At 36.0% G+C, this 25,282-nt stretch overlaps 2 protein-coding genes across 6 annotated transcripts in view; one reads left to right on the top strand and one right to left on the bottom strand.

The window, feature by feature from the left end:
* Positions 1 to 25,282, bottom strand: part of MED12L (mediator complex subunit 12L) — a 199,280-nt gene that overhangs the window by 48,251 nt on the left and 125,747 nt on the right. For all 3 annotated transcript variants that reach the window (XM_058187094.1, XM_058187095.1, XM_058187096.1), the window contains 8 exons: positions 15,838 to 15,985; positions 15,258 to 15,376; positions 12,045 to 12,188; positions 10,350 to 10,513; positions 9,262 to 9,393; positions 4,311 to 4,538; positions 1,557 to 1,698; positions 451 to 571 (listed from right to left, as the gene is read on the bottom strand). In XM_058187094.1, coding sequence (XP_058043077.1) covers positions 451 to 571; positions 1,557 to 1,698; positions 4,311 to 4,538; positions 9,262 to 9,393; positions 10,350 to 10,513; positions 12,045 to 12,188; positions 15,258 to 15,376; positions 15,838 to 15,985 — 1,198 coding nt within the window. The remainder of the gene's footprint in view (positions 1 to 450; positions 572 to 1,556; positions 1,699 to 4,310; positions 4,539 to 9,261; positions 9,394 to 10,349; positions 10,514 to 12,044; positions 12,189 to 15,257; positions 15,377 to 15,837; positions 15,986 to 25,282) is intronic.
* On the top strand, positions 11,686 to 22,770 carry P2RY12 (purinergic receptor P2Y12). Of its 3 annotated transcripts, XM_058187107.1 has the most exons (5): positions 11,686 to 11,717; positions 15,869 to 15,988; positions 16,482 to 16,619; positions 17,750 to 17,895; positions 20,552 to 22,770. In XM_058187107.1, the coding sequence occupies exon 5, from the start codon at positions 20,570 to 20,572 to the stop codon at positions 21,566 to 21,568; it is 999 nt and encodes a 332-aa protein (XP_058043090.1). In that variant the 5' UTR covers positions 11,686 to 11,717; positions 15,869 to 15,988; positions 16,482 to 16,619; positions 17,750 to 17,895; positions 20,552 to 20,569; the 3' UTR covers positions 21,569 to 22,770. The 3 variants fall into 3 exon arrangements, with proteins under 3 accessions (XP_058043090.1, XP_058043089.1, XP_058043091.1); XM_058187106.1 differs by lacking the exons at positions 11,686 to 11,717; positions 15,869 to 15,988; positions 16,482 to 16,619 and adding an exon at positions 16,638 to 16,654; XM_058187108.1 differs by lacking the exons at positions 11,686 to 11,717; positions 15,869 to 15,988; positions 16,482 to 16,619 and adding an exon at positions 17,365 to 17,416.

Here is a 25,282-nt window from a genome sequence, read left to right as displayed (position 1 = left end):
TTCAATAACAATAAGGAAAAATTATGGGAAATAACAATGGAGGAACTGGAAAATACAGAATAGATGGATAAAAGGTATTTAAAAAGCCAAATATGAATTTGTATGAGACTTTAAGAAGTGGTTTCAAGTAAACATAATGCAAGATCTAAGATCGGATGAATTTATAAAAACTCAGAAGGAACAATAGCATGAGAATGAACACAACAGCTGTGCAACACACTATAACAAAGCCAAAGCAAAATTAGTATTTGATGGCAAAAATAAGACATCCCAGATAAAAGAATAATGAAAAAACATGTTCAATTTATAAATGCAGAAAAGATAAGATGCTTTGATTTCTAGCACAAAGAGATAGTTAGTGAACAAATGGGTTGTTCTACAAACTATCTTAGAAAATATTTCTCCCCAGAAGTGGGGACTTTTATTGTTTAATACGCATTAAAACCTCACCTGCTGTAAGTAAAGAAGGAAGAGCTACATGTTGAACAACATCCTCAAGGAAAAAACATTGACGAGCTATCAGTATTGCAACAAAGGTAGCCAACGAATCATGGAATGAAAGATCACTCACCTTAAAGGAAAAAGGAAAAGAGAAAAAGAGAAAAAGAAAAACCCAGGGTCATCATTTCTGTTTGTTTCACTTGATAGTACAGAAACATGATATTTTTAACATGGATCTAATTTTGTAGAACTATAGTTTTCTTTTTTATGGTTTTCTATTTCTTTCTATTGATTGAAATAATTGATTGAAACAACCTATCAGTTGCTGGTTTTGAACTTGCTTTGATCCCAGCAAGTCAGTGGTCTGAAATCACCATTGATGTACAGAGGTAATGTAACTTGGGGCAAAAGTAGCAGTGCTCAGCAGCAAAGGTAACTTACATCACAATTAACATGACAAGTAGATACATCCAGCTGCCATCAGACTATACTTGCACTGAAATGGCTTTATTATAAACATTATGCCAAGACAAGATACCCTGATTCAGTTATCTTGTCAATGGGGAATTAGCCCCCAAACCAGGAGAATAAAAGTGTTCATAAAAAGCTACCCTAATTTCAGTTCAACTTTAGTAATTCCACTATTCTATTAAATGTTGGTAATTAATTCAATGTTTAAAAAGTTATATGAAGTCCTTGGATTTCAATGAACAATTGAAGGTTTTTCAAATTACTGCTTTCCCTTATAACATGGATGTCAAATTCCCTGCGTCACATTGCTGTCATGTGATGTATCGCGACGGTTTTTCCCTTCGTGGAGCTGGGCTGGGCGTGGCCTGAATGTGACGCATCTGGCCCATGGGCCATCAATTTGACACACCTGCCTTATACTCTAGTATCAGGTAGAATCTTTCCTGAAATCTCTCATGAAACCAGTGGAAAATGCAGAACATTTCAGGAATGACTCTTGTAAATTAACAACTAATATTGTGTTATGTGTAAGAAGCATAATATCAAAGAATTATCAGCCTTGTTATTGTACAAGAAAGCTACAAATATTCACCATGCAAAATAAAAATCAGACTTATCGTTTTAAGTGCATCTTTTGCACTTACATCCACGCTGCAGAGAAGATCATTAAATCCCCAGACATGGTTTGAAGAACAGCAAAGGGCTTTCAAGACTCCTAACCACTCTGAACTTAGGACTGTACAGCAAGCAGTTAATTCTGCACACAAGTTGGCAATATCATTAATTCTAGGAGACAAAAAAATTTTTTAAAAAAAATCAGACTAACAAAGTAAAAAGTAACAGTTTCACGGCTGTCAAATATCTGCCGCGTCGAATAGTCTGCAACCAAACACATTTTCTTTTTATTAACACATTTAGATAAAATAAATGTATAATGAAGGAGAAGAGAAAAATCACTCTATGCTGGGGTCTATGTAAAATATAGGGAGTTAAAATATATGATTTAAATTAATTCTGGGTATAAGCTATTTAAAAGAGTCTTCTTAAAATATTATGACTCAATTATCAAATAGATGGATTATTTAACAATTTTCAGAGTTAGAAATGTTGGTCCTGTATCTGAAATTGAAGAAATTGCAATATTGCTGGACAATCTGATATCTTCCAATAGTACCTTTAATGCAATAGTGCCACAGTACCTATACAGGAAGATACACGAGCTTTAAGTAAAAATGCAATTTCTAGCATCTGTTGTATATCCATTTCTTAGCAGCACGCTAAGCCACAGTTTTATTTTAACAATGCTGGTTGAATGACTTATAGTGATTGGCTTCACATATCAAGTTAAGCCATAAAACATGCTGGGTTCCTTCCTCATAGTTAGCTAAAGCACACAAATTAGGATTTAGGGCAATTTATGGACCCAGTCAGTGATGAAATTGTTGGAAAGCTTTACATCATCAGGGACATTCTCCATGCATGATTTTCCTTCAAAAAAATATTTGTGTATAAAAAGTAAATGTACCATTATATTATACTGTAATAGTAGCATAATTACAAAATTTAGAATTTTGAGGAAGGAATGTCAAAACTATTACTTATGTATTTATTTATTTGGTAGATTTAGAATCCACCTTGACTCTGTGCACAGAATAACTCTGTGCAACTTACATTTAAAATAGGAAAACAAAAGAACCTAAACATCTGGACAAACTGTACAACCAACCAGCCAGAGCTTCACAAACACCCTATTCTAAGTCCTGGGACAAGAGCCAAGTTTTTAAAGACTTGTGTAACACCACCACCATCAGAGTGGGATATAAACATCTTTCGGGGACTATCATTCCAAATGGCAGACACCATGACAGAGAATTCATACTTTCTGTTCCCCAATATATGGCATCATTTAATTGAGGAAACCAACACATACCAAATAGGCAGAGACTACAGGAGATATCCTGGACCTATGCTTTGAAGTGCTTTCTGGGTAATAAATAGCACCCTGAACTGTATTCAGAAGCTATTGGCAATCAGTTCAGCTTGGAGTAGTATCACATGGGTGACTGCTTGCACTGCTACATTCTGAATAAGCTGCAGCTTCTAAGTGGTCTTCAAGGGCAGCCCCATTACAGTGCATTGCAAGAGCCTAATTGTGAAGTGATTAGGACATGAAAAACTGACTAAAGGGCCTACTGATTCCGGAATAGGCACAACTAGTAGACCAGATGAAGCTGTAGTTGTGCAAAGATCTTCTTAGCCACAGGTGTCTTTGACATTGAAACAGAAGCTGTGAGTCCAATACAGTCCTTAGATTGTGCAGCAGTGTTGAATGTGGGAAGGGGAACCCTATCCAAAAATAAAGATGGAAAATCCCCAGATCCAGGGGTCAAAAAAAATCCACAGCAACTTAGCCTTCCAGGACTAAGTCTAAATCTGTTCCCTTCCATCCAGAGCTGCAAACTTTCGCAATGGGAAAAAACATTGAAGCATCACCTGGGTGGCTTGGAGTTGAAGTGTATGTATACATATCAGAACCCAAACTGACTGATGGCCTCACCCAATTGTTTCATGTAACTATTAAAGAGAAGGGACAGAGTCCAGGGGCACTCCACCATGAAGAGCTGTCAGCCCTTTGGGGTGGTTCAGACAAGAAGCACAAACCATGATTACTAACAATGCATTTATTATAACGTTACACTAATAGAACATTGCAAATACTTCTTCTTTCTTTACTTTTACTTTCCAGAAAATTAGATCTCTAGGGATTCCTTTGGGGACACTTCCTTGTCTGGGTTGAGATACTTTTTCCATGATGGTTGTCTAGGCTGCAGCTCTTTTGTTTCCTAAGGTTATTCTCACATACCATTACAGGGGCCAAGGGCATGACCGATTCTCCCTCTATTGTCACCACTGACTGGACTCAGCCTCTAAGAGAGAACCACCATAGCACAGTGCTCCCAACTATCAAACCCTGCAGCTGGTCCAGCCAATGAGGTGCAGTCTCTTAGCCCAATCAGTCTGCTTTCATCATTTTTTAAATATTTGAAATAAAATTTAGAGGATTGAATTCCTATGTCAAAATTATTCATGTGCAATTTTGTTCTTGCTGTATTCTTTTAGGATGTATTGTCAGAACATCTTATAACATCATAGATTAAGGAAGGGAGCCCATGGCAGGAAAACCTGCTGATACGAGAGTAATCATCAGTGAAGGACAAGACCAAGATGTCAGGTTCTGGTGCGTGCTCCACTTCTTGTATGCACAAATGCAATGACAAATGAAAGAATCATATCTAGTTTTGCATAACTTTATGTAACTTTCTTGTTTTGATTTCATTGCAGAACCCAATGGGCAAGTGCTTGTGAAAGTTGCCTAAATAAAAAGCTTTTTGTCTTACCTGTCTGCATCTTGATGGCCCATGCAGACATTCATTAGTGCATTACACACAAAGCTATAGCGACTTGGTGCATTGTCATTCAGAATCTTGCCCAACATTGAATATTTAAGGCTGCGAATGGAGGGATTCTCAATAAAATCCAACATGAATTCAGGATCCCATAACAAATTAGAATTTGAAGGTTGAACATTGCTATATATGGTCTGCTTTACCTTTGAACAGGCACTACTAAAAAAAAGAAAGGAAACAGAAAGAATCAAGCAAGGAAAACAACAATTTCATACAAAATTTCATACAATTTCATACAAAATAAAGTTATGCAGCGAGTACTGTGTACAATTTATTTTGCAACACTTGCTCGTAAAGCATTGTACATATAAAATAACTGAGAAGAACTGAAACTCCAGTTTTCAAAGAGATCACAAAATACACAGCTGAACAAGCCAAAACTGCATGATTGAAAAGGTATATCATTGGTCCCCAACCTTTCCAGCTCCATGGACCACCAGCAGCAGCAGTGGCAGGTGGGAAGGGATGGTTTCACGCATGTGCTGCTTGCGCAAATGGAGCTTCACACACTCGCTTGCCACTGCGTGACCCTCCTCCCAACAGATCACTTGTAGTATATTGTCTACTAAAAATGAATAACAATGGGTCTCAAAACCAAGTAAATCCTGGTCAATTCTTTAGTGATGGATTAAGATATTTCAGTACAACAAGGGAAAAATGTAAGACTTTTCAATAGCAAGTTCAAAAGCAAAAAAAAGGCATATATATATGAACCATATTAATTCAGGGGGAAAAAATCCATAGCTAATATACCTAAATCAAGTGGTAAAGGGTTGTATGACTACATGGCTGGGGTATGATTCCCTACATCAAGTTGTCTATCTGCTTTGTATCCTCTTGACAAACATCTTGGACATTGTCATACTAGAAATAAGAGGGGCAGCAAATGCAGTCAAAATCTTGCTGCAGAGGTTTTGGGAAAAGAATGGAGATTTCCCCATGCCAGATATATTGGGTGAACCACATCAGCATTAACACAACCCTTAATTAGTAAGAGAAAGTTTCTCAAATGAACATTCAACTCCTGGATATTTAAAAGACCCCTTGAAGTCCTTTACAGATCCTACTTAACATCTGGCAATTCCAGAAATATTCTTGGTTAAATGTTTATTCTAAATGCAGCTGCATGATTCAAAGTGCATTCCAAATGGGGTGACATTATTCCGATGCTTATAAACACATACCAATCTTTTATTTATTTTTTTAAGCTTTTTCTTTTTCCGCCCTGTTCTACAACGTATTTTCTGAAAGCAGGCAGATTAGTAGTTTCTGTGATTCCAAAACATCAGTGCTGGGATGCTAAAGACCATAAAATAATGGTATAATTCGCTATAAACTTCTCATTCCAGAATTCAGAAGGAAACTTATCCATTATTCTGTGTATACTATGCATAACAGAACTCTCACAATACTGTAATACGTGGCAGTGAGGCAGAGAGAGTTTTAAAACATTAATGGTTTAAAACAGGCATATCTCTGTATAAGTACAGAGAATGTTTCTTGATCACTAGAAAAGGGAACATGAACCATATATACACACATATAGAACACCACATATACTATTCCCTTTTAGGATTTTAGGATTACTAACATTAAGTAGGGCACAGAAGAGGATTAAAAAGCAGTAAGACCAAAAAAGGTAAAGGTACAAGACAAGACAAATCTAGCTAATCTAGTTCATATTAACACCTTCTCACAATTACCTATCTTTGTGAATCATCCATACACTGCTTCATATATTGTCTTTTATTCTTTTAAGTTTTCATCCATCTCTTTTTTATTATCTCAATCCTTCTCTTCACCTTCATGTATCCTAAGGTGGCACACCCCCTTCTTAAGAGGCTATCCTTAGACCCAACTGTATTGGAAAACACACAATCTAATCTCTAACCATCTCTTTTTATGGAAAATTATTGAAAGAGAAATTGGTTTCAGCTATAGAGAGACCTGGATGAATAGTCTGAATCCTTTTCAGTCTGGATTCAGGCTAAGGTATTATACGGAGAGAACATTGGTTGTGGTTGTAGATGGCCTTTGGAGGGCTTGAGATGTAGATGGTCAACTGACCTGGATCTCTTAACAGTTTTCAGTACCATCAACAGTGGTATATTTCTGAACTGACTACAGAAAAAGTCAAAGGCTCTTTTCTGCAGAGGTCCTTCTCCTTCCTCTGTGGCCACTACCAACTGGTAGGAGGAGAAGAATTCAGCACTATGTAGGAGGTTGCCTTAGGTTTTGGATTTCTTACCACTCCTTGTTGATATCTACATGAAATTGCTCAGTAATATTATCTCCTATAATAAAGTTGGCAGAAACACATGCTTACCCACAGCTAATTGCATTTAAAATCAATACTTTTAGTTATTTCAACATACAACAGTTCTGACCTGCTTTTCATCATTTTTTGTGAAGACATTAACATTTACAGAATTTTTTTTTAATTCCCGTAATTTAAAAGCCCAACAAAGCAATAGAGAAAGGAAAACCATTATTATACATTCATTAAATTTCAGGGCTGGTTATCTTACATAGTAGAATATAGGGGGTACCACTGAAAGCATGATAATAATGGTGGACAGATGAAGAAAAGAAATGTCTGCCAAGTTATATAAAAACTTGGGTCAGAGACATTTAAGCCACAAAATAATTTGGGACCATAGTGTTGACTTTGACTTTGAAGCTTTACTAAGAATTAATTTTGCCCTAAATAAAACATACTTTGTCCCTTCAGACTAAATAGAACTATAACAAGTGAATAACAATTTAAAGACCCATAATAAATACCTTTCACACATTTTTTAAAGCAATAGGAAAAACTCAACACGTGGTTTCTCAATACTTGCAAACTTTTAAGAAATACTTTAAAGTTTCCTTTAAGCAACCTGTCTACAGTGGAAGGTTTAAGAGATTTGCAGAAGTAGTATTAACACAGCACAGCAGGCACTATGAGAACATGCTTGGCTTTCCACCATACGATCAGAAGTTTTAGAAAGTGTAGATAATATAACTCATTTCCAAAATGAGTTTCCTTTTTTTAAAAGGAATTTAGATCAAAATGATCTAAAGGAAGTCACAGCATTTTAACTTCTGAATTGTATAATAAGCATATGCTTCAAGGAAAACAGAGGTAAGAACTTCATTTGAAATTTTTTTATTAGATCATCAGATTTTACATTTTAAAAAATGTAAAATGTTTACTTTAAGCTGTACATCATAATCTTATTGGAAAAGCTAATCTGTATGATACAGCAAAAGCAATATACCTGTTTACTTCCGATTCATTGATATATTGCTGGGGTGGGGGATTTAAAATAGTACTTTAACAGCTAATTAAAACTTCAGAACAGAATAACCAGACTTTTTATAATTAAGTTGTCAGTTAATGGAAATAAAACTATGTAAATTGAAGGTAATAAGGTTGAGGTGACTTTAGACATTTTTAGAAAGTAAAATTGACTTGCCCTAATGTGGTCCAGTTGCAATGTATGGCTGTGAAGGTTGGACCATAAAAAAGGCTGAGCGCCAAAGAATCGAGGCCTTTGAACTCTGGTGCTGGAGAAGACTCCTGCGAGTTCCTTGGACTGCAAGGCGAACAAACAAGTCAGTCCTAGAGGAGATCAATCCTGACTGCTCTTTAGAAGGCCAGATCCTGAAGATGAAACTGAAATACTTTGGCCACCTAATGAGAAGGAATGACTCACTGGAGAAGAGCCTAATGCTGGGAAAGATTGAGGGCAAAAGAAGAACGGGACGACAGAGAATGAGGTGGCTGGATGGAGTCACTGAAGCAGTAGGCATGAGCTTAAATTGACTCCAGAGGAAGGTAGAGGACAGGAAGGCCTGGAGGAACATTGTCTATGGGGTCGTGATGGGTCGGACACGACTTCGCAACTAACAACAACAACAAATGTGGTCCACAGTTTCAAAGCCAAAACCACAAGAAGCAATTTCTTATTTCATATTCCCTTTTTCGGAAGTGAATTATTTTATGTGGGATGGCTTCATATTAATATTAGGATAGCTATACGTTTACTTATGGACAAACATCTCAGAGAAACTGGTCCTATTTGTGAATCTATTAGAAAACAAAAAAAGGTTGAATATTAACTAAAATCAATTATGATACTGTGCAATCCTTTTTTTTAAAATAATGTATATGTCTTATATTACCTTCTCCAAGTTGTATACAGGTTTGACAATTCATAATGAGAATTTGCCTGGAAATCTCTAGAATGCAAATCCTAAGAAATCCGAAAGGAACTTTTGGGGAAAACTTTCAAGTCCAAGAAAATATGTCTCAAATATAAAACAGAAAATTCCCAAATTCTATCTCTTTTTAAACCATTTCTTTTAAAAAAAATCATTTACTTTTTTCTTCTAACTGTAAGGTCAATTGATAAACAAGCATGGAATAAAAATATCCATAGCAGAATCAGAATAGGGGTATCAAATGCCAGACAGAAATGTTTCTGTCATATCTTAGAAAGAACTTATTTGTAAGAACAAACATTAAAACAGGTAAAAGTGTATGTGCATACAAAATATAGGTATTAGGAAAATATATATAAAAATGTGTTAGCAAAGACTGGGTAAAATATTTAAAAATGTCAGTAATAGGAAATTGTAACTGAAAACATACAAAATATATGTAAGTGCCTATCTAAGTCAAAATGAAAGCATGTACATGATCTTTTTTATACTTCGTAAAAAACCATCTAAATGATCTTTTTTATATTTTATAACATTCAGATGTATTGGGATTCCAGAAGCTATAGATCCAATACATCTGAAAGATATCAGTGGTGAAAGATATCACTGGTGAAGGATTGTTGCCTGAAGGTTAATTGAAATATAAAGCAAAGTATAAATTGTTACTACTAACCTGAAAAGATCTCCAAATTTGCTTCTAAGATGGCTACAGGACCCATAGAGATCATACAGGTAGGCTAAAATACACCTTTCAGGGGAAGAGCATTCTGATGGATTGACTATGTGTTTTACCACACCACACAATCTATAGAAAGATAAATTCATTATTAAAAATTAGAAGTCAGTCACAGTACCGTCCTTTCACATGATTTAAAATTATAGGATTGAATATAGTCTTAAAACCTACTCTGAATTTCCAAGACAAGGAATAATATTTATATTTAATTCTAGAAATACAGTTGTGTACAAACCAGATGAAGGATTTTCAATTTATGTGCCTGGAGCTATCTATGACCCTCTACTGTAAAGCCTTTTCAAAGATTGTCAGCAAATTATAACTGTAAATGTGATGATAGGGAAAATAATCAAGTGCACGGGAAGTAATGAAATTAAGTATATGTAATTACTTAATAATAATTATTTAATTCAACTTTAGATTTATCTTGGCTTGCTGGAACTCCTCTAAAGCTAGATACAACCTGAGTCTAAAACAAGGTTCTGTATACCCACTGTAGCTATGTTATGGATCTCTTTATACTACAAATATTTTGATAGTTTCTAAGTCATCTTACCTGATATGCAAGTCAATGAACTCACAAAACACACCATCTCTTCAATCAATTTAGTTAACACTAATCTGGTTATAAAAAGAATATCTCTGTGTGTGTGTGTGTGTGTGTTATTTTAAGACTAATAAAGTAATAAAAATAACATTTATAGAATCACAAAAAATAATTCAAATATATAAAACCAAGAATTCATATACGTGGAAATGTATCCTGTCCAACACATTGTAAATGTATCTATTAAACTGAAGAAGTCATTAGCTGAGACATAAGGCTATTTCAGGCACTTTAAAATCTTAGATTGGGAAAATAATGAGTATTTGCATTTCTAATTCAATTAAGTTTCTGCCTTTCTGATTACACAAAGGTGTTAAATTTCCCATCAAACTCTCTAATAATACTGCATCCTAATTACAGACCGAACATACTAGTTAGAAAACTAAGCAGTGTTTGAAAAACATTTACTACTACAAACCCTTCAAAAACCTGAGCAGTTTGATCTGGATTCAAAATGAGGCAAGCATGATAATGCCTTAGCACAGCTACAATGCAAACACACAGTCCAGTTGTGTAATTTCCTGCCAGGCTGGATGACTTCAGTAGTAGTTCAGCTTCCACCACACTCAGCTCATTCAGCAGCTAAAATAAAAGGTTAAATATCGCTTTAGGATTCCTCTCTAAATCTAAATGCCACAGAATTGCATTGTAGTTGTTTGTCATCGCTGAACTATTTAAGTGGATATAGAGTGGTTTCACATAGTAAAAAATCTGGCTTCCTAATCAAATCCTAATTGAAAGGTATCTTAGTGTACACTAATTTGATCACATCCACTAAACCAAGTGATCACATACACTAAAAGAAGTGCCTTCTTTTACATATAGTTGTATCCATAGTTTATTTAAATATTGCTTCAACAAAGAACAACAAAACTTAATTATTGATCTAAATGACATGTTCAAGAATCCACAGCTGAAGCCTTTCATATAACATGGATTTTTATGGATCTATAGTATTGTATAGATGTTCCCATAAGCAATTGGAGTCAGAAAGCATCATCACACTGATCTGACACTCCTACACTGATACTCATTGCTTATAACTTAGAAGCTCTTAATTCTGGCTTCCTGTGATATATAAATGCTCTTACAGTGTTGCAATCCATTTTTCTTCAAAGAGATGCATTAAAAATGTAATAGGTTTTGGACAGAAATATAAATACCCTCAGGCAAGTGAATAATTCACAAGGATCTTCCCTCATCTGAGAAGTCTTTGACTTTTCTCTCAAAGTTCTATATCTTCTATTTGTTCTCTTTCAAAAAAAGATTTTCTAATCATTAAAGTATACAAAAGTGAAGCGAATCTGAAATACTTCAACTCTCAGAAACAAATTCTAAGATTAAATACTCCTTAGCACAAAAATTGTTTTGCTGGAGTTGGATAGAAAATAGCATTGCAATTATTACTCTAAATACTATGTAGTTTCCTGGCTTCAGGAGTGAAAGCCACTTTTACTCTTTGTGAAGTACCTTCACTTCACAAAGGTTCTAGAAACTTTGCCTTATTTTAGCTGAGAATGGAAATAAGCTATCATGCCATTGGAATGCATGCACACTGGCATTTGCAAATTTACTGCTAAAGTCACTATCACAGTATCACTGGCATTCACAGGAAGAGGCAAAAAAAAAAAGCCCACTACGTTTGTATGTGGTTGATGTCACATGAACATGCAAAGTGGAAGAACTTTAATCATGCTGTTGCAACTGATATCTTGCCTTTTTGGATCCCACTCTCTCCCCAGGGATGCCCAGTGCTGTAGTGTCTGAAGCTGACCAGCTACATTTGGTATGAATTCTTTTCTTCTATCGTGTAACATCTAATTATTTTACAAGATCCTAAAGTGGTCCATGCAGAATAAAATTCTGCTAATTGGGAAGTGAACATTCTATGGATTGTGAAATATCTTGCATTTATTCCTTTAAAACTGGCTAGGAGCAGAGCAGGAGAGAGAGAGAGAGAGACTTCCATATTAATAACATGGAATGAGAGGGACTTAGCAAGTCTCTGTCCAATTATTGAAAGTATTGTTTTAAATATTTTGTAGTTTTCTTAAAAGGTCTTGGAATAAAATAGTTTAAATAAATATGTATATATAAACTTCATTTCAGGTACCTGAACAGCAAAGTCAATAAGTCCATTAATATTTAAAGCAGGTTCCATTAGATCAAAGATAAATTCTATGTGATGAGCTAGTGGAAGATGATACGATGTTCCTGATGCAAAACTAGTAATCTGCTCCAGAACATTGTTGGAGATCTGTTTAAAAACAAACAGACCCATTAGCAAAGTGAAGCACTGTGGGAACCAGTAGAGCAAAGAATTAGCAAGCATACATACACATAACTGTAAGGGGTTGGATGGAGGTATAAAGTTATAGAGAAATTAATTCAGACCAAAATTGTAGACCAAGGTGAAACTGAATCTCTACAAAATGTCTGTATCGGAAAATTAGGCTTCACAAATAAGTTGATGCTTTGAAGCTCTAGGGAAAAAGTGGATGCTAGATGCATTAAAAGGAATTTATTTCTACAGGGTATATTTTCATGGCTTCTGTTTATTGATGAAATGACCTCCAGGCAGTGGTGGGATTCAACCGGCTTGCACCACTTCGGGAGAACCGGTTGTTAACTTTCTGAACAGTTTGGTGAACTGGTTGTTGGAAGAAATCATTAGGGCAGAGAACTGGTTGTTAAATTACTTGAATCCCACCACTGCCTCCAGGTAATACCAGATGAGACAATAAACTATGGTCCTATCTTCTTTGGAGCAGATATGAAACTGGAGGACATTTGACTTGTTTCCCCAGAATTATTTTAGAGGGAATAGAACTGTATATTTCCATCTAAATAATTCAAATGACTATCAGTTTGATGTAGTGGTTAAAAGCATTGGGCTAAAAAAATGGGAATGCTGTACATTCTAATTCTGCTTTATGGAGAAAACTAGCTGAGTGACCTAGGGCCAGTCACTCTCTCTTTGCCCTAAAAAGTAAGCAATGGCAAACCAGTTCTGAAAATTGTTACAAAGAAAAACTGCAGGTCAAGTTTTTTTCCCAGTGAGATCGATCTATCAGGGCAACCTGGTCTACCCAACTATGGGATGGAGCATACTGCTTCCGCTTTCACCTTTCAGCCTTCTCCCTTTATTTCTTTGTCAGTAAAATATAAATTCAACACAAAACTGCAGGTCCTTCTCTAGAATGTCACAAGGAACCAAGAATGATTCCAAATCATACATATATACATGAAAATATATATATTGTACTTGTGAACATTCTGCTTCTTTGAAAGAGATATCACTTGGCAAGTTCAGTTATGCATATATTCAGTGTCTTGAGGTCATTTTATTATGGTTGTATTGCTTGGCAACTTATTATGAGAAAGGGGAGCAGACCAAAAGTTAGGCCTTCTTATAGTAGCCCCAATAGATTGGTATACTTTCCTCCCAGGAAGGTCCTTGGCCTCTTGTTGCTGTAATTTATAAAAGCATGAAAGCAAGTTTCAAAAATTAATGGTCATTCAGCTGCTGCTATTTGTTTTTTTAATATTCTGTATTTCAATGAGATTGGGAGATTGGAATTTTATTCTATGTTACAGTAGGTAGGAGATTTTCATATATATTTTCAACACTGCCTGGAGTTGTGTGATAAAAATCAATATAAATGATAGATAGATAGATAGATAGATAGATAGATAGATAGATAGATAGATAGATAGATAGATAGATAGATAGATTGCAGTGTATGATGGATCTAAGGAAACTGTTAGATTTTGAAGTTTATCTCTAAATCAAAATGCTTGCCATAGGTGAGAATCAGTTGTTTATATTTAGAAAACTCATCTAAATGATGAGCATAAAATAGTCGTATACTAAAAAATAACATTTAGTTATTTCCAACGCAACAAAATAATTCTAATCAAATCTCTGAAATTAAACAGATTTCTTGCAACGGACCACATTATTACTTCAAATAAAGTTAAACTCCTGGTCATTTAATGCATACGTTTTGCCTAACATAATATAGAAATGATCTGCCATTGATTCATGAGTTTACTTCTTACAAATCCAAAAAGTAGGAGTCTACTTTTACTTGTATGAAATTTATTCTTGTTGTAAGTAGAAATGTAAGTACAAATGTTACCTAATTCTATCTACCCAAAACAATAATAATTAATAACTTTATTAAAAAGCAGATGTTAAAGTTAACCCCTATTCTATCTGCAGACATTCTTTGTAATTTTGTAATTTTGGAATCTTAACTCACACCAAGTTTAACAATGACATCCTCCAAATTTCAGCAGTTTCTTCCTCAAACCTGCCATACTTTCCTCAAGTTAAGTTTTGCAGTCGGTACAAAATTAGACTTTCTATCTTTTGTCCAAAAAAACAAAAATGTACCAGTACTGTCATTCTTCCTAGCTCAGCCTAGAACAATTTTAAATTCTTTTAATTTGTTTCAACATCACCATAAAGATTTAGTATGGTGAAAATGTCTGATTTACACTCTATTTTCCTGCTGAAATACAATTAAAGTAATACAGGAATAAGCTTGCAATGCTGCTGTGTCTCTTTTCTTTTGTGTTTGGCATCAAAGCAAGCACCTCCAGCTATTCACAAAACATGCAGGCTAGGGCTAATTTTCTAGTGATATCTGTAATATGAATCAAGACTCATTGTTCCTAGCAGCTGTGACATAGGAAAACTCCATTTAAAGTATTCTAGATCAGGGTGTCAAACTCAATTTCATTGAGGGCATCAGGGTTGTGATTGACCTCAGGGGGCTGGATGGGCATGGCCATGAGGGCATGGCCAGTTTGATGTCACTCATGTTGGGGGCACTTGTGGTGGCCTGAGCACTCTGCCAGCTAAAATGGAGCTCCATTTTCGCTGGCAGAGGCACCACAGGCTGGTCCTTTGCTGTTTTCAGGGTGGTCCTGCGGGCCAGGTCTAACCACCCCATGGGCCAGATCCGGCCCGTAGGCCTTGAGTTTTACAACCCTGTTCTAGACGAACTAACAATTAAATGTGATTCAAAAGTTAGTAAGTTTTGTAGGTTAGTCTGAAATGTTCTCTTGGTTTTACTACCCACTCATCTAAAATCCACTTTCCAGCATCTTCTCATAGGCCAATCCTTTTTGTATAGCCAGAAACACACACACCAATTTGTTTTCATTAATTTAACCCTGTTGTACTCATCGAGCAGTTCTTTCCCTGTGATGAACCTTTTTCCTCCCCACAACTTCCATTTTATATTACATGTATATTATGGTATATTACATTCTAACTTCAATGCAATTTCTGTCGTCAGTGGCAGCTTAGAAGTACCTGACTTGTCACTTGATGCTGGTCAAAGTATGAAAGCTGCTGAAGCTTTGTAAATACAGTCTCTAAAGTTGGAAATGCCTCTTGCCTGTTCTTCCTGACTTTTTGCCCTTCATCGCCACCTAAAATATATGTCTGTTAAGCTTTGCAGTAAATAAAAGTCATATGTTATGTCAAAAGCAAATTTTATTTTTTAAAAAATTATCTATATTTAAGTATATTTTAAAATCAAGAATATGAAATTACATTGCAATCTGGTATGGAAACCCCTCAGCTTCTTTAAAAAAAAAAAGCCATGCTTTTCAATTTACAATCATACAAAGTTCATATAAGTGGCTTCAGAACAATACAGTAAATTCTTGTAATAAAGACTTACCCCCTGTATAGTATATGCTTACATTTTCTAAATTGATTATGAAAAACAATTGCAAGCTACTTATAATTGGTTTACATGTTATGCTTCACAGCAGTCTTAAAATAGTTATTTTCAAAAGCGTAATTGTCATTAAAAACTTGCAAATTTATAAAGGTGCCCCTTCTCAACCCACAACTGCAAGATAAGCATCAACAGTTAGTTAATTACCACTCATTTCAGAAGTGCTTTTCTTATTTAGGATTTTCAGAATATCTCGAGTAATCTTCTTCAATTGATGCCTAGCCTCTTCACGTTCTTTTCCAACTCCATAAAGAAGTATCATGCGCTGGTTATATTCATGACTTGATGATTCATCCTGGTAAGTCAGAAAAGAAACAAAAGGTATTGATAAATAAATAAAGTACTATCACCTGACACTCTACTGATACGAGAGTACTTCTGCATGGCTTTTGTATGAAGAAATGACTGTCTGGGAATTATGGAAGTAAAAGTTCATCTGTGGTACTAGAATAGCAAAGGCAGACCCCTTCTTAAAAATAATTAACTATTTGAAAATAGCTATTATATTGGATTTGACATTATTTCAGTAATGGAAGTTCTGACCCACTGAATACTTTAAGCAAAGGCATGAGAACAACATAATTTTAAGCAAGTTCCTTATTTTCCCTTGAACAGTGGCCCCCAGCCTTTCTGGTTTTGCAGACTGGGAGTGGTGGCAGTGGATGGGCAACAGCAGTGGCATGGGGTGGAGTAAGGAAGGGATGGTTTTGCGCTTGCAACCTAATCCCATGACATGTGCAAATGAATGTTTGCATGCTCATCCACTGCTTGCATGGCCTGGTTCCCAACAGGCAGCGTACTGGTACCAGGCCACAGACTTCAGATTGGGGACATCTGCCCTAGAACATTCCCAAAATCTTCAAGATGCTTCAACAAATGTAGAAGACCACAATGGAAGAGGAAATCAACAGAAAATAGTCAGGGAAAAGGTACAAATCCAGCACCATCACTACTATATATACAAGTAAGCCTTTATGTTCAGTTTATGCATGCTAAAAATAATGATATAGTAGAGTAGAGTGATGCTATGCAATCTGATGATAGAACAGGAGTGAGGAAGGCACAGGTTCTAGTTCTTTCTTAAGCACAGGAGCCAGCAGGGTTATTTTTGGTTGTACAAGAAAGTAATGGAATCTTGCCAAGAAAACTGCATGGAAGTCACCAGGATTGAATATGAGGAGAGGAGAGGAGAGGAGAGGAGAGGAGAGGAGAGGAGAGGAGAGGAGAGGAGAGGAGAGGCTTCAAAAATATAATGAACACAAAAGTGAAGACCTCTATATTTAGAAGCAGTAGTCTTTAAATATTATTTCAAAGGAAGTAAATGCATTGAACATTTTGTGAACCCAAGCTGGAGTTACACTTAATCAGATTGGGAGCGTTCTTCAGAGTGTATAAGATTATATTTCATATATTCCATCATAAGCCTTCCTATGTACAACTTCCAACAATCCCAACCAACGTAATAATGGTTAGCCATGCACAATTTGAAAATTAATCTTCATGATGATAAAATACTAGCAGATCATAACTCTGATCAACAGGGGTTTGTGCAGGGTTTATAAATTTGCACAACAGATTATACCTTAAACCAAGGCTTCATAATAATAAAAATACAGTATTGAATCCATTCTGAAAAGAGGTACCCTTCTCTTTTACTAATCAGAAAGCCATTCATTTCATTAACGTAGTTAAGCACCCTGCCAAAAAGCTTTTAAATTATATTATGGTGAGTATTTCTGGTTGTTTTTCAGAAGTGTTGCTTAATTTAATTTGCATCAAAAGATTAGTGCCAGACTCTACTAGCTTAAATGAGCGCTCTTCTAGTCAGCTCTAAAGGAATAATGACACCAGGATATAAAATATATTTTTAAATTATTTTCTTAATCAGAAAACTTTCTATTGTTATGATGCAGGACAGCAAGTGTAGAAAAACTGAAACCCTCCCTCTAGTTTCTAATTGATTATATTCCAGCTGTTTAAAGGGAAAAAGTAAAATTAAGCCCTTTACTTCCCTATATGTGCTCTGACTCACTCAGTTCTATCACTTCTGTTTTGCAAGAAGGATCTCTGCTGATGGAGTTTGCTATATAAGCCTTATTTTGGAGCAAACAGTCAATCCAAAATAAAAAGAGAGGAAAACAGATCAAGAAACATTTGTTTCCAGGAAAGGTAACTTTCCAATGAAGGAAAATCCAGACACTTAAGGTAACTTCATATTTTATATTCTGTTCAATATACCTTTCTGTATGATTTGCAGAAGCAAACAGTTCAGTATGTACATTTTAATCTTTTAAAACACTCAGATTATTGATGTTTTGCTTTGCTTTGCTATAATTCTGTAATGTTGAAAGTAAAATCCTAGCTACAACGGACATTTCTGTTGTGCTGAAGTCCAACAACAATTCACTCTATGTCTTCTAAACGTAAACAGATTTTTACTTCAGTTTATTTTGGACAAGATTTATAAAATCCCGAGGTTTCAAACATTTACTTAAGACATATCTTAAATATAAACATGTCTTAAATATGAGTTTTTGAAATAAATGGACAAAACAGCATTCACATGTATTACACTTGCATTAATTAACTTTGCCAATCAAATTAAAGATATATAAAGCAGCTGGAAAAATTTTGACTTGAACTGACTAAAATGAGTTTTCTTTTGTTTGTTTTATGAAAGAGATGCAGCACTAGGATTCCTATTAAAAGGTCTCCGAGTCCAGTGATTTTGCCGTCATAATTTCTTTATTTTTTGACCATACTGACATTCCTTCAAGTTAATTACATTGTTCCTCCATATGAGTACATTACTTTCTGAGCGATACATTATAACAATAAAACTGATTGAAGTTTTTCGTTTAGAAACTGAGTTATGTGGGTTTGTGAAACAGGGAGTATTTTATATGCTTACCCCGGGCCACCCCAGTGAAGCTGTCGAAGTGCTGTCCCGGTGTGTGGAAGCCATACGGGTCTGGATGGGGAGGAACAGGCTCAAACTTAATCCCTCCAAGACGGAGTGGCTGTGGATGCCAGCACCTCGGTACAGTCAGCAGATAGACAGCTGCAGATGCGGCTGTCTATCGGGGTGAGTCATTGGCCCCGATGGAGAAGGTACGCAACTTGGGCGTGCTCCTGGATGATCGGTTGTCCTTTGAAGATCATTTGGCGACCGTCTCCAGGAGAGCTTTCTATCAGGTTCGCCTGATCCGCCAGTTGCGTCCCTTCCTGGACCGGGATGCCTTATGCACGGTCACTCATGCTCTCGTTACCTCTTGCCTGGACTATTGCAATGCTCTCTACATGGGGCTCCCCTTGAAGAGCACCCGGAGACTTCAGCTAGTCCAGAATGCGGCTGCGCGGGTTATTGAGGGAGCGGTTCGGAGCTCCCACGTAACACCTATCCTGCGCAGACTGCACTGGCTACCTGTTGTTTTCTGGGTGCGCTTCAAGGTATTGGTTACCACCTTTAAAGCGCTCCATGGCTTAGGACCAGGCTATCTACGGGACCGTCTACTGCCGGCCTCTATCTCCCATCGTCCGTGCTCCCACAGAGAGGACTCCTCAGGGTGCCATCAGCCAAACAGTGTCGACTGGCGGCCCCAGGGGAGGGCCTTCTGTGGGGCTCCGACCCTGTGGAACGAACTTCCCCTCGGACTTCAACAACTACCTGACCTTAGGACCTTTCGCCGCGAACTTAAAACCTATTTATTTCGGATGGCTGGACTAGCTTGATTTTTATCTTTAATTTTAATTGAATGTGATGGGTTCTTAAATTTTTGTAATTTTATGGGGGTGTATATTATTTTAATTTTTGGGCAAATTTAAATCAGTTTTTTAAGGGTTGTTTTAATTATTGTGTATGCCTGTATTTTATTTGCCTGTTCACCGTCCTGAGTCCTTCGGGAGAAGGGTGGTATACAAATTAAAATATTATTATTATTATTATTATTATTATTATTATTATTATTATTATTATTATTATTATTATTATTATTATTATTATTATTATTATTATTATTATTATTATTGTTATTATTGTTATTATTATTGTTATTATTCTCTGGATTACAGAGCTGTAAACTACCTAAACTACCAATTATTTATTTGCAAGATTATTTAATTGAGTCTTCTTGAATTTGTACTTTGCGATTCCTAAACGTACAAATTTTTTTTCAGCAATGCCTTTCCCAAACTAATGCCTCCCATGTGGGTTGGATTTTCAGTTCCTAGAATTCATAACAAACATGGCTGAGTCGTAACTGGCACTTCTGGCAGCTGCACCTCAGATCATTTGAAGGTCATCGTTTCAGGATAGGTCTGCTGCTGGCATCACTGTGTCTGTGATCTGATCATCACTTTGAAAAAATTTTCTATACCTGTGATGGCAAACCTATGGCACGTGTGCCAGAGGTGGTACGCAGGGCCCTCTCTCTGGGCATGTGAGCCGTTGCCCCAGCTTAACACCGCCGCGCAAGCGTGCGCACTTCCTGCCAGCCAGCTGGTATTCACATCTCTGCTGCACATGTGTGGGGGTGGAGCACATGTGGGGGGGCTGTGTGCACATGTGCCAGAGGGCAGGGTGCATCCGGGGGCCATGTGCACATGCACAGGGGTGGGATGCATGGGGGGCTGTGCACACATTGCATTTTTGGGGTTCGGATGCAGACACATGCATTTGCGCATGTGCGTGCACGCTTTGGGCCCTCGGTCTGGAAAAGGTTAGCCATCACTGTTCTATACCATAAGTTTTATACTAAAAAGCTATTCATGCTGTTACTTGTATACAGAGAGGGTTTAAAAATACTGGATTGAAGCATTAAATCTGACATTTATGACTAATGTGCTTGTTTTGTTTTGGTAGAAAGCAATTAAAGCGACGATGGGACTAGACTACAGCCCTCCTGAAAACAGCAGCAACTGCACCACAGACAGCAAGATGAATCAAGTTCTCTTTCCTTTGTTATATACTATTATCTTCTTTATTGGCATAATCATGAATGGCCTGGCCATGGGAGTTTTTTTCCAGATCCCCAGCAAATCAAATTTCATTGTGTTTCTCAAGAACATAGTGATTACTGACATCCTGATGGTATTAACGTTTCCATTCAAAATTCTCAGTGATGCAAAACTGACTTCCTGGAAATTGAGAGGGTTTGTTTGCAAGGTGAGTCAGGTCATCTTTTACTTCACCATGTACATCAGCATTATTTTTTTTGGACTTATAACCATTGATCGATATTTGAAGACTGTCAAACCTTTCAAATCATCAAGAATTAACAAAGTACCAGCAGCCAAGATTTTGTCTATAATTATCTGGATTTTCATGTTTTCTGTTTCCCTCCCAAACATGATATTGACAAACAAGAAACCAACATATGAGAATGTGAAGAAATGTGCTGACCTAAAATCTTCCTTAGGACTACTATGGCATGAAATTGTTACATATATTTGCCAGTTTATCTTCTGGATTAATTTTGTTATCATAGTTGTATGCTACATACTCATTAGCCGGGAACTGTACAACTCCTACAAAAGAACAAGATGTTTGGGAAAGGCAAATAAGAAGACTGTGAATATCAAGATTTTCATAATTATTGGTGTATTTTTTGTCTGCTTTGTTCCTTTCCATTTTGCTAGAATTCCTTATACTCTGAGCCAAACCAGAGATGTTTTTCAGTGTTCAACTCAAAATATTTTGTTTTACATAAAAGAGACCACTTTGTGGTTGACTTCCTTGAATGCATGCTTAGACCCATTCATTTATTTTGCCCTCTGCAAATCATTTAGAAAGTCTCTTTTAAATAATTTGCATAAATATTTAAGGAAAACAAGAGAGCATCATAGTAGAGAAACTACAGATGAAAAGACACCAATGTAGATAAACAAGAAACCTAGCTAAATATAGGTTGTATCACACTGATGCAATTTATATTTTCTAACATAAATTTGTCATTCTTAGTTTTACAGAAATCAGGAATCATACATAGCCCATGATACTAACAACCAGCTACAAAATTATCGCTGCTGCATTTTCTTTTAACATCATAGCTACAAAGTTTGATTCACATTAAGAAAAAATTGATTGGACAGTAACAAAAATTCTGTATGCTTAAAGAAAAAGGCTCTTTAGAGGAAGGCAGGGAGCACTAAGTATACAAAAAAAATGACTATTAAGAAGTTCCGTGATAATGATAAGTAGACATCATTCAGAAATCCTATAGAAAAGAAAATCCTATAAAAAAGAAAAAGGTGTTTCAAAATCTTTAATCCAGAATTTGCTATTAGTAACTTTATATCTTTTTAAGGTTTAGTTCCCAGACACTCTAATAATCAACACCTTCAACTCCCTTTCCCTTCAGAAAGGCAAAACTATTTATGCATCAATTTATTGTTTTTTCACCTTGGGCCCTTTGTTTCTGAATTAATTAGAAGTCTGTCTTCCATGGATTACTTATATAAACTAACCAACAACAATTTTAATATATAACTTGGTAGTTCATTTAGTTAATAAAACTAAATAATGCTGGCAGCTATTTATTATAAATCATTTTCCCCCATATTGTGGAAAAGAGGCACCTAGTTTTATTTATAGCAATAAGCATTACTGTAAGTATTACTTTATAAGTATTATGTTATAAGACTATATTATTATTTTAACTTTAGAATAAGATCTTATTTGCTATATATTAGTGTCTGATTATGAACTGTACCATCAAATCTATGATATTTAGTGACCACATAGATTTTTTTCGGGACTTTATATCAATAAACATCTTATAAATCACTGAGTGCATCAAAAAAATAACTTAAGAAATAAAGTAATGTCCTATACAATTTATTTTTCTTAAATGATGTAATATTTTGGGGGAAAAAACCCTGCATAACAGGGTTTCAAATATGCCTTTTAAAGAAACAAAAAAAAAATTCTGCTTAGTAAGCCTTTTTTTCTAAATTGCTTTCTTAAGATGAATAAATGTCTTCATGTTCTTCAGTATCATTTTTTTAAATATATAAATTATAATTCTGGTATAGATGTCATGTAACACACAATATAAAACTGAATTTTACTGAGATGAAAATGGTAATCATTTGCTAACTAATTACTGAAAAAACTGAAATAGCAAATTATAAGTAAGACAATCATGGCAAGCTACAATTGCAAAAGTCACAAACATCAAATGCCATGAAGCTGGTTTAGAAATCTTGCACAATATGTTTGTATGATGGACAATTATTTCATCAAATTCACAAATTTACTGGGGAACAGTTTTGATCATGGTTTTGCTTGAAGAAATTACTGTGTAGGATAATGGTAGTGGAATTAGGGAATTAAATAAATGGGAAATGAAAGCAGTTCTAGGTGGTGGCTTGTATAGTTAAAAAAAAAAAGGAAATAAGACATAAGTGGAACCAATTAAAAAACAGACATGAAAACCTAATCACATGATAAAGCATTTGATAAAGTAGACCATAACCTACTACTAGGTAAAGTAGAAAAATGTGGGTTAGACAGCACCACCACCAGATGGATTCGTAACTGGCTGACCAACCGCACTCAACGTGTAGTCCTCAACGGAACTACATCCACATGGAGGGAAGTATGCAGTGGAGTACCCCAAGGCTCTGTTTTAGGCCCAGTACTCTTCAACATCTTCATCAATGACTTGGACGAGGGGATAGATGGGGAACTCATCAAATTTGCAGATGACACCAAGCTGGCAGGAATAGCCAACACTCCAGAAGATAGGCTCAAGTTACAGAAAGATCTTGACAGACTTGAACACTGGGCGCTATCTAACAAAATGAAATTCAACAGTGAAAAAAGTAAGGTTCTACATTTAGGCCAAAAAAACAAAATGCACCAGTACCGTATATGTGGTACCTTGCTCAATAGTAGTACCTGTGAGAGGGATCTTGGAGTCCTAGTGGATAACCATTTAGATATGAGCCAGCAGTGTGCAGCAGCTGTTAAAAAGCCAACACAGTTCTGGGCTGCATAAACAGAGGATAGAATCAAGATCACGTGAAGTGTTAGTACCACTTTATAATGCCTTGGTAAGGCCACACTTGGAATATTGCATCCAGTTTTGGTCGCCACGATGTAAAAGATGTTGAGACTCTAGAAAGAGTGCAGAGAAGAGCAACAAAGATGATTAGGGACTGGAGGATAAAACATATGAAGAACGGTTGCAGGAACTGGGTATGTCTAGTTTAACAAAAGAAGGACTAGGGGAGACATGATAGCAGTGTTCCAATATCTCAGGGGCTGCCACAGAGAAGTGGGAGTTGGGCTGTTCTCCAGAGCACCTGAGGGTAGAACAAGAAGCAATGGGTGGAAACTGATCAAGGAAAGAAGCAACTTAGAACTAAGGAGAAATTTCCTGACAGTTAGAACAATTAATCAGTGGAACGACTTGCCTTCAGAAGTTGTGAATGCTCCAACACTGGAAATTTTTAAGAAAATGTTGGATAACCATCTGACTGAGATGGTGTAGGGTTTCCTGCCTGGGCAGGGGGTTGGACTAGAAGGCCTCCAAGGTCCCTTCCAACTCTGATGTTATGTTATGTTATGTTATGTTATGATAGATCTCAATGTTTGAAGCTTGATGTCAGCTAAGCAGTTCTTCTAACTCTGGTTGCAGTCCACTTGGTTTGAATAGAAATATTGATATAAACAAAAATCTGGATAAGTTCATTTAGGGAAAAACTTACTGCAAGGACACACAGTAGTTGTTTTCTAACCTGAATAATACATGCATTATAATATCTGTTGCTTGATCTCTAAGTACTGTAATACCTATTTCATTGAATAATATGCAAAAAAAACATTATATTTATTTATTTATTTTTATTATTTCAACTTCTATACCGCCCTTCTCCCGAAGGACTCAGTTTCACTTTTATCAAGAAGAAACGAAAATGCAAAATCTTTGCAAAAGCCTCAGTTAAAAAAAAACATTTGGAGAATTAGGCTACATTTAATATCCCCCTTCTTAGTAAATTCTTCAAAAATCTTAATGAACACAGCCCAGTCATTCATCATGCCAGATATTTGTATCCACTCAATGCACAATGGTGCTGTTTAGTCTAAATGTTGTATCCAATTCTCTTTTATTGTTGTTGTGAGATGGGGGTTGTATTCACTATCTGCTTTAATTTGGCCACCCTTTCATCTGCTCCACAATGGCTTACAAATTTAAAAAGCTCATAAAAATACAGTGGTAGTCAACTGCTTTGAAACTCATTGAGTTTGTTACTCAATATATTTTGATGCAAAAATTTTGTCCCAGTACTCATCATTTGTTTGGTACTCAATGCACAAGGCAGAACTTGTCAGTGCTAGTTGGTTTGTGACTCACCACATTAGTCCTTATGGGGAAAAAATGTTTGGTACCTGTCATGTTTTGTACTCATCACACCTCCTAGAACGAATTAATGGTGAGTACTGAGGTACAGTGTACAGTAAAATACACTTTTTGGTAAGGAGTTAGGAAACCAGGATAACATGAACATGCACTAAAAGCACATACAATGGATGGTATTGGGGAAAAATGATGTTGCTTTGGCTAAAATTCTTTCGAGAACTTTGAAA

The sequence above is a fragment of the Ahaetulla prasina genome, chromosome 6 (assembly GCF_028640845.1).
Source record: "Ahaetulla prasina isolate Xishuangbanna chromosome 6, ASM2864084v1, whole genome shotgun sequence".
Taxonomy (NCBI): domain Eukaryota; kingdom Metazoa; phylum Chordata; class Lepidosauria; order Squamata; family Colubridae; genus Ahaetulla; species Ahaetulla prasina.
This window is presented reverse-complemented; position numbering and strand designations above follow the sequence as displayed.

Coding starts and splice junctions, on each gene's coding strand:
- P2RY12 (XM_058187107.1), top strand. CDS start 20,570: ATGGGACTAGACTACAGCCCTCCTGAAAACAGCAGCAACTGCACCACA.